The following is a 9,971-nucleotide window of genomic DNA, read 5'->3' as shown; positions in this document are numbered from 1 at the left end:
TCAGTGAACTTTTTATTAGAAAATCGGCGAGGAAAAGATTCTGTTGTGAACATTGATATTTTGATATTTTCCCAACACTACCTTTTTGATAAAACACCTCATTCAAGAAAGTTATAATGAGGAATAATTTATCACACAAAAATCACTTGTTTAAACTTGAGGAAACACCTTACTTGTTACTTGAAAATACGAAAATTTCATAGAGATTGACAGAGATTCCGACAGATACTACCAGATACCTAATACTTTGTTTTGCTGTTGATATTACGTGCAATGAATCCGTGCATTATAATTACGGTCTAAAATACTAACTGACGCAAAAATCTAGAATACGTATAATAAACATTGTTGCTGCTGACCCATTTATAACATCCTTTTATGGAACACAAGATTCATTGTTCATTTAAAATAAGCGTGAACACTAGTGGCCTTCTTTCTTGACCCCGAAACTGAGCCAATTTATTTCGCTCATTGACGCGCAGACTCCCGGTCCTAGCTCCTATGCTCTTGAAACATTCGCTTTCGCCTGCTGTTTAAACGATTTCCACGCAAAATAATAGACAAATAAACAAATGAATAACGGGTGTACGCTCAATTGTGATGTTGTATGTAAATTAATTATCGTCACAAGCGTATACCTAATTTTACTGAATATGTCAAGCCTGTCGACGAAATCTAAGATTTCGTTTTAAACTTGTAGGATTAAGTTATAATAAAACTATCAATACTTATAACACGAGTTTGCATATCAGGTGCCTCTGGTCATTATAAAACTCTCTATACGATGATACGTAAAAAGTTTTCCCAATTTGCTCCGAGGACCGAGTACTTTTAGTTTTGCAGGTAGTGTAACAATACTTTATAAACTCGTTCGCTTTACCAAGCAACTTGTATGAAATGTTCAGTAGAAAATAATATAAGCTTGAAATAAGCTACCACCATCCACACAACAAATGCAAATCAAATCAATCTCACTCGCAATGCCGCTTGTAAGACGAAAACAAACCAAAGATCACACGCCAGTGAATACACGCCAGTGAAACCACGCCAGTGAATACACCACAGCGACTCTGGGGTGCGCGCGGTGGTGACTTTATCTGAGCGCGCCACAGAGAATTGAAAGAGCAAGAGAGCACGGTTATCTCGCACCCAACTACCTCAACACCAGCGCACACTTGAAATCGGTCTATACAGCTCCGAAAGAAAGAGCGTTCTGCTTTTTTCTGTGTTGTGTGATCATTGTATCCTCTGTGTAGGCATCACACTTACGCGCCAGTGCATCACTAGGGTGAAATGCCATCACTGGTGAAAACCTAAGAGTCAAAACCCACTTGGATTGCTTTGATTTTTTACTCACTCCCAGAAATGTGCATAACAATGATTGGCTTCCACCGCTCCTTTGGAAACAGGCTCCTTGTTGTGAAATGTGTGGTTTATTTGAAACACTGACGCACATATTATGATATCGTCTTCGGTGAGCATAATATATCGAATTTTAAATAAATCGTGTATTTCTTTCCTTTAAAATGATGGTTTTCGTGAACAACCAATGTGTTTTCCTACAATAAAAATTATCCCACAATAAAAAAAAACTCCGAGTACCAGCTATTTTAAAATGGAGAAATACTACTTGTACTTGAGAACGTAGTTGTAATACGAAGTGGAGTGAGACATTTGCCTCGTGATATTGCCTCGTACACCAAATATTCCGTAGTGACATGTGTTTCAAAGAGAAGCGTCAAATAAATCGATATAACTCAAGTTCTAATGATTCGATCGATAAGAAATTTTGGGAAAATAATAAAGAAGCTATATAGTTTCGAGATCAGTAGTAATTATTATCGTAATATAATTTGACAATCTGATATAAAGTTTTTCGTCTTGCATTATCCCGTTAAACATGTACAACATCTTAGATTTTCTAGGCATTCTGGGCGCAGAGATGCGCAGCTGAAACCTAGATTAAGTGGAAGTGGAACGTCTGACGACCATTTTGAAAAGAAGTTCGGGAAGGATATCGAGGGAAAAAGTTAGTTAAAGTCATATTGAAAATTTTTAGGTTAATTTTTCTATTACATATACAAATAAACTCATATTTCTGCTCTCCTTACACTCCAAAAACTGAAAATTATCATTTAATACAAAGCTAATAGTAGTGTTATCTGAAAAAAATTGAATTTTAAAAATTACAAATCGACAAAAACATTTTTCTGGTGAGCTATCGATTATCGATATTATTTACATTATCGGTAAATAACGAGCCACCCTATGCATTCTTCTATGTACTAAGAAAACCAGTTCAGTATTGACAAAATTAATTATGAAACTATAAAATATACATACAGAACGATGTAATCGCAAGATAAAAACACGCCTTCGCCGAAATATTTTTTTTTGTATTATTGGCCTATGGGGGGACCACTGTGCAGCGTGTCGGTTGTACCCTAACCAAAGGGTGTCGGTTTTACCCCAACAGCGAACATTTTTTTTAAAAGCAATAAAAAATATTGAATTTCTTAAACTTTTCTTCAATGCACCAAGTTTATCATAGGAAAGGCCGATAATAATAGGAACTGAAAAAAGGTGATTTGAGAAGCTTTTGTTCGATTAAAACCTTAAAACCTATAAACAAAATCTAACATCCAGACGAGTATGAACGCTGCTGTCGTATGTTTTCTTTATTTTTATGACATTCGGTGAACTCATGTAAATTCAATTTGTCTTCAAATGCTCTACATAATCGTATTAATAATAAAGTGTCATCATGAAATGAATAAAAAATTTATTTCTAGGGAAAGTTGTTGGGTGTCGGTTTTACCCATAATTCCCCTATGACGAAATAATCGTTGCCGATAGATGGGGGAAACCGAAGAGAGTTGAAACAGAGGAGAGTTGAAACAGTGCTCATTACAAGCGAGACAGTACCGTTAAGGATTCAACAATAATGCATTTGTTTTATTTAGGTATATCGTACCCACAAATCCACCAATACACGCTAACTACGTTAAATGAGTGGTTGAGTATTTACGGTAAACACATTACAAAAAATGAGCAAAAGTAAGTTTTCGTTATACTCTTCAAATTGGTATAAATAGGATTTTAAGTGATGTTTTATCATGAAAATATCATTATTATGTAGCCTTGATTTTACAGTTATAGTTAATTAGTGGTTAGGTAACGTATCTTACTATTATTACTATTGAGATCAGTTCATAAATTCCTGCATTTGTAACCAAAATCTAACATTAATTTTCAAAACACGTGTCAGTTTATACATAGATATACACTGTGAAAAATAATGATAAGAATGCATGTCATTTTAAGGAATTATCTTAGTGTGAAGGAATAAAAATTACACAATTGTAACATTTGATGCTTTAGAAAACGTTTTGATAATATTTAAAATAATTGATTACTTGTTCCAACTCACATTGATTGCTGTTTCAACTTACCTCGGTATGAGTAGAGTTGAAACAAAGAGAACACTGTTACAAAAATCAATATATTGATGCTTTGTTATTGATTTGTACCAGTTATTCTGACGTAATTTGATAAAGCATAAATAGAACAAGGAAATTTAAAAATAAGCAATCATCGAATGACATTTTTTGTCGATTTATCTAATAAAAACGAAAAATTGTTTCAACCCTCCTCGATCTCCCCTACTAAATATGTTTAGAATATGGTTTGTTTCTTGTTTCGGTGATCTTGTTAAAGGGAATCATCTTATCGTACCATTGTAAAAAAGTCTCATTTGATCAAACTTACCCCGGTGATCAAATATACCACGTTTTACGGTAATCAAGATTTAGTCTATAATATCATAGTCATAGTCACTATTATTGAATAAATCTTGATCAATGAAAGCTGCCGCTTACCCGACAAAGCTGTTCAGCAGATAGAACAGTTTTAATGCTGGTTACTCCTACTGGTATCGTTTCATAACAGTAGTAAATATCAATTTGAACAATGACCACTTTTAATCCACCGAGCAACATTTAAATTCAGTTTCCATAAAAACGTCTTATGACTTTCAGACATAAGGATTTTAAATGGATTTTATAAGTCTGTCTTATGATTTGGAGGGGAAACTTTCCAAATCCATCTATTATTATTTTCATAAGACAGTCTTATGAAATTTATGAAAATGTCCGAATGAACGCCATAGGTGCCCATTTGTGAAAATTGCTGACATTTATAAGCCGAAAACAGTAGAAATAATGATTTCCATAGAACAGTCTTATGAAATTCATCATAATGTCGAATGAATGCCATAAGTTTTTTTATGGATATTATTGTGCCTTTATATAAAAATAGAACATGGCTGACATTTCTCGAGCATTTTATAAAACAAAAAATCAACAGTAAAAATCAACCTTGAGCGGATATTAGGTTTTACACCAACCGACATAACCCCACAAAATGAGCCGGATGAACTTCGTTCGACAATTCTCGGTGGTTTGTTTACATGGGAGTTGCGTGAGTTTGAATGTAACAGATGGGCACCCGTTGCACTCGAACTCACGCAACTGACAAAGTAAACAAACCACCGAGAATTGTCAAACATGAACGTCATTCATCATGAGTTCATTCGTGTGGTCATCTTGTTGAACTCAATTCGGAACAAATGAACCGCCAAGTGTAGATCCCTTCAGAAGATTTAAGAGAAAACTCTCATTAAATATTAAAATTTGTACATAATGGGCAACGCTTCGTCAATATTTCCTGGGAAACTGAGCTTAGACAACTGGGAAACTGGACTTGACAACTGAATGATAATGATTGTTACTTCTCAAATCATTTTGATAATTATAAAATACGCGTCAGACACTAATTATATGCACAACTTATTTCATTTCAAATAATCGGATATCTTCTGTAAAAATTATAACCATGTAAACTGATTTAATGCTCACAGTAATTTATTGAATAATATATAAAATAATCATTTAAAATTTTGTTGCAATTTGACTAAAAATCTCACTTCTTTTGTTTTTGTTTTTTGTATATCCTTTGTGTATGTTAAAGTAAAAAATGCATCAAAGTATATATTTTAACGACATTGCATCAAAATTCGATTGATGAAATTTCCTTTACTCCCCTCTTTAAACATTCTTCAGTTTCTGCTTTTATATACAACTGTTGGAGTACACGATTGGACGAATACTTCGTGATAAGTTACCGGATAATGGTATGCGTCAAGATTTGGAACAATTGCAAGATACGAACTGGAAAAAGAAACTTAAAGGAGCTGAATATTTAGACTCACGCCATGTGATGAAACACATGTGTGTCGGTTTGCGGGAATAAAAGACTTGTGTTTTCACTTCCAACGAAATTGTGTTTATTGCGGCTGTCAATGTACATACAGGGAGCACCAATGATTTGTACAGAACATACATAGTACCAAATGAATTACTAAATTTGCGTTTCAACTTCGTCTCATCAGAATCGACAATACCTTAAAGCTGGGCTAAGCCAGAGCCGGATTGACGCTAGCTCCAAAAACGGAGACATAATTCGTGTTCCTTTCCTGAGCAAACATCTAGTTAATCGTGATGTCCTGCAAGAGAAGAAGTTCTGATTTGGCATATGACAACCACTAAAATCGAAACTTTGCCTCTCTTTTAAAAGACACAAATGCCTCTTCCATTGCTCTTCGCTCAACGCCGATGATGTGAATGTCTTCCGTGAAGCCAAGAAGCACATGAGATCTCGTGATGATTGTTCCGTTTCTTACTACCCAAATTTTCAAGCGAAAATATAAAAATGGATAATTTTCTACAGCGTTTCTCCGTGATGCAATTTGATGTGGGACACGCTTTAATAGCGTTTTTCTCGAAAATGCGTTTTTCAAATTGGATAACTCAAAAACTAATCAACAAATTAGATTTTTTTATGAGAATGCAAAAGATATGTAGCCTCTCGATGAACCAAATAAAACTAGATGAAAAATATCTTCTCCCTATCATTATCAAGACAAGTTTCACAGTAAAACATGAGATTTTTCAGTTTTCATGAAGCTATTTTCCGTAACTCGAAGTTTTTTTGTCGTTCATCGACTAACTACAAGTGTAAGCTTTACAAAACTGAATTTCCTGTATCAGATAATTTTATCGAGAGTTGTCGTATTCGCCGCGGTGTTCCTCGACGTGGAAATGGTTGGACGTCTACTCTTGCAACGCTCGTATGTGTGGCTATGCGTGACTGAAAATATTGTTTTCGTGCGCAATGAATGCCCAAGCAACCAAAAGTTCGTATAAGGGAGCTGCATAAGCTTCTCATTTTAAGTAATTTTTCAGTACGTTTTAGGTTCTAATAGCGGCTTAAGCAACTTTCAAGTTTCATTAAAGCTTAAGCAGCTTTGAAGTTCGCTAAGAACTTTATGTGAACTTTAAAGTGTGCTTTTTAAGTATTATCTGAACTTCTGGTTGCTTGGGTGTATAAACTAACATTACAAAAAGATCCATTCTTACGTTGTCTTCAAAATCGTAAACCAAAATAATCTTCGGTTTGAGCACCCCCCCCCTTAATTAGCCTAGTCAGTAGTTAAAGCATTATCTAGCACAGTGCATTTCTTTTCATTGAATCGTACGCCGCATAGAAATCCTTAAACAGATGCAGAGCTCGCAAGATGTATTCCCGGAATTTAACATGTACAAGTTCGGAGAATACATTGTAGGTTATTTTTATTTTAAAGAAGATTTCAGAATCTTCTTACATATATTAAAAATAAATCCAAGAAACACGATTTAAAATATAATTTTGTGTTGCAATTCTAATAAAGAAACTGTTGCCATTTTGGCTGCCAATTAACCATGCGTGCACTCATCTTGCATTGGACTAAAAATAGCTACTGAATCCTACTATACTGCCCATAATCGCAAGTCCCATGTGGATAGGGAATCCCATAGAACATGGGACAAATATACGTTTAAAGGTAGTATATACCTTGCGACAAGGTTTTCGAAAAAGAAAGAAGCAAAACTTCTTTAACATAAACGTCATCGTTTATTTTATTTTTCTCAATTTTGAAGCTCTATAGTTCAGCTACCTGTTTCAGTTTATTCTTCTTCTTTTTGTCCTTTTTTACCTTTTTGTGGGGTGCACCTTCTAACTGTTCCGTATTTTCATTCAACCCCAGTTCTAAAAAGATGCTCAGAATAGCGTCACAATTAGGATACAAAACAAACTCGGTGCTGCGAACTTTTCGCCGACCGATGTATTTCAGGACTGCCTGCTGCTGGAAGGCAAGATCCTCTGATTGCTTGTGGGAGAGCTGATTAAGATCCTTCGTTGGCATTTTTAGGATACAACACTCATAACCGTTCACCTTAAAATCAGTATATAAATCTAAATTAGTCATATCAATATCATCATTCAACATTTTCGAATCTTACTTTGAACGTCAAATCCAGTGAATAATCTCCATCAACGACTGGCCAATTTTGGTCAAACAAACCACCATCCCAATTGATTTCGTCCGAGTTTGGATTCAATCGATGAGGCAACGCCACAAACTGCTCCCACAGTTCCGAAGCAAAGTGTGGAGCCATCGGAGCCAGCATAATAATCTGTGCCGCTATTGCACGCTCGTATTGCCGACTGAATGAAACCACCTCTGGAGATGATCGACGAATTGCATTCGTTAGACCTTGCATTTTGGAAATGCCCACACTCAGCTGATGAGAGTGTCTATAGTTGAACGTAGCACCGGCCACGAAGTAATTTCGTGCGTCCCACAGCTTTAAGTCCTGCTCGTGGAATTCCTCTGAGAGAGGGACGCGATTTTCTAGTTTGATAGAATTTCGATGCATTCGATAATCGTGCATTGTCATCCATATGCGCCTTTGCCAATTCAGGATTCCTGAGAATGCTATAAAATATTAGGAAGAAAACAGAACCTGTGGTAGTCGTGAAAGGTAGAAATTTGCAGTTCGTATTTAACTCACTCGCTTCCGACCAATTCCTGTGCGAAGTAGGGGCAACATCTCCCAACAAAATAAGTCTCAAAGTGTCGCACCCATGCTGCTTCAGCACGTCTAGTGGGTCAACTCCGTTCAGTTTGGATTTGGACATTTTCTCCCATAGAGTAACAACAGGTAATCCGGTAGTAGATTCAATCGCCTTATTCTTTTTCTCGTCTACAATGGTAACCTGATCAGCTGGAAGATACTTTCCGCTATCTTTCAATCGGAACGAACGTCCCATCACCATGCCCTGAATCAACAGACGTTTGAATGGTTCCGGGCATGGAACCAATCCTTTACTATGTAAATAATGATTCATAAATCGTGCGTAGTACATGTGCAGAACTGCATGTTCTTTTCCGCCAACGTACAGATCTACCGGCATGAATTGACCGGATAATTTTGGATCAAAAGGATTGTGTTGATTTTTCGGGTCTATGAAACGCAAAAAATACCATGAGCTGTCCACGAAGGTATCCATGGTATCTGTTTCTCGCGTTGCTTGTTCCGAGTGGCAATTGGGGCAGGTTGTTTTAATCCAGTCATGATTTTGTGAGAGTGGTATACCTACAGAATCCAGTGGTAGCTCAACCGGTAAATGTGACTCTGGCACTGGTACGGATCCGCAGCTTGGGCAGTGTATTATTGGTATTGGTGTGCCCCAGAAACGTTGCCGAGAGATTAACCAGTCGCGTAATTTTGAACTTGATTGGTAAGCGACTTGTTCAGAAATTTCCTTCTTTTCGACTTTTGGTTCGGACGCAGGTTCTACTGGACACTGATGAAGTAAGGCCAATTGACAGTCTCTATCAACTGACGCAACCCCTAGATAGCAATCATTTCCCTCTGGAAAAGTAACTTTTTCCGACACAATGACCGGAAGAGGTTTTCCCGAAATAGGGTTTTCCAGAACCATACTCATCTTTTCCTCCTTCGCATTACTAGTGTTGAGCAAGCTTGTAGGATGCATTGCTACAAACAATGCCTCATTTAGTTGCCTAATATCACTAATCCAAAGTGGAATGGTCCTATTATCGCCCATCACATTTAACTCGACTATGTATCCATCGCATTCGCCGATCCAATGCTTTTGTAGTTTTATAATATCTTTCCAATCTTCCAATATTGGATCCGACAACCCATCGTATAGCGATTTAGCAAATTTAGTAGTTTTGATAAACCACTGCCGCAAAGCCTTTTTCTCCACCTTAGCTCCAGATCGCCAAGAGCACCCGTTCTCATCAACTTGCTCGTCAGCTAGCACTGTCTCGTCAACTGGATCCCAATTAACCAATGCTTCCTTCTGATAAGCTAAACCATCGTTATACAGCATAAGGAACAATTTCTGTGTCCAGCGATAGTACTCTGGATCACAGGTAGCAAACTCTCTCTCCCAGTCAAAGCTGAACTGTAACTTCAGGAACTGTTCCCTCATCTGTTGTATGTTTTGTTTGGTCCAACGATCCGCTGGGATGCGTCTTTGAATGGCAGCATTTTCTGCCGGTAGCCCGAATGCATCCCACCCCATTGGATGTAAAACATTGTCGCCATTCATCCGGTAGAATCGGGCCATTGAATCGCTTATGGCGTAAACCCGAACATGGCCCATGTGTAAATTTCCAGAAGGGTACGGAAACATCGACAATACGTAACGTTTCGGTCTTTTGCTGGTTGAATCAAATCTATAATCACCCAAATTATTACGCCACTTTTGCTCCAGCTCTAATTTCATTTCGGATGTTAGATCCCGGCTTTCCTAAAAATATATTCATTATCCTTTAGTTTTTTTGGACTGCTAATACGAATACGAACTAGCAAGGTTGAAGCGGATGAATAAAACCTTTGAAACCATCGGTCCCTCGGCTTCGCAGTCGCCGTTTTGTAAGCACCTATTCGTAACAGTCTCATTCGAGCAAACTTTGATATGAAAACTTTCCAAACGTGAAAAATAAACGCACTTTTTGTCAAAAACAACAGTAGTTACTATACATTACACAACAA

The 9,971-nt window shown here is 36.9% G+C and overlaps 1 protein-coding gene across 1 annotated transcript; it reads right to left on the bottom strand.

The window, feature by feature from the left end:
- Positions 1-7,011: 7,011 nt before the first annotated feature.
- Positions 7,012-9,971, bottom strand: LOC131684653 (leucine--tRNA ligase, mitochondrial). Its single transcript, XM_058967715.1, has 4 exons — positions 9,783-9,971; positions 7,953-9,726; positions 7,401-7,876; positions 7,012-7,333 (listed from the first exon to the last, which is right to left on the bottom strand). The coding sequence occupies exons 1-4, from the start codon at positions 9,876-9,878 to the stop codon at positions 7,040-7,042; spliced, it is 2,640 nt and encodes an 879-aa protein (XP_058823698.1). The 5' UTR covers positions 9,879-9,971; the 3' UTR covers positions 7,012-7,039.

Source organism: Topomyia yanbarensis, chromosome 2, assembly GCF_030247195.1.
Source record: "Topomyia yanbarensis strain Yona2022 chromosome 2, ASM3024719v1, whole genome shotgun sequence".
In the NCBI taxonomy this organism is placed as follows: Eukaryota; Metazoa; Arthropoda; class Insecta; order Diptera; family Culicidae; genus Topomyia; species Topomyia yanbarensis.
Note: the sequence above shows the minus strand (reverse complement) of the source record. Positions and strands in the feature narration are given on the sequence as shown.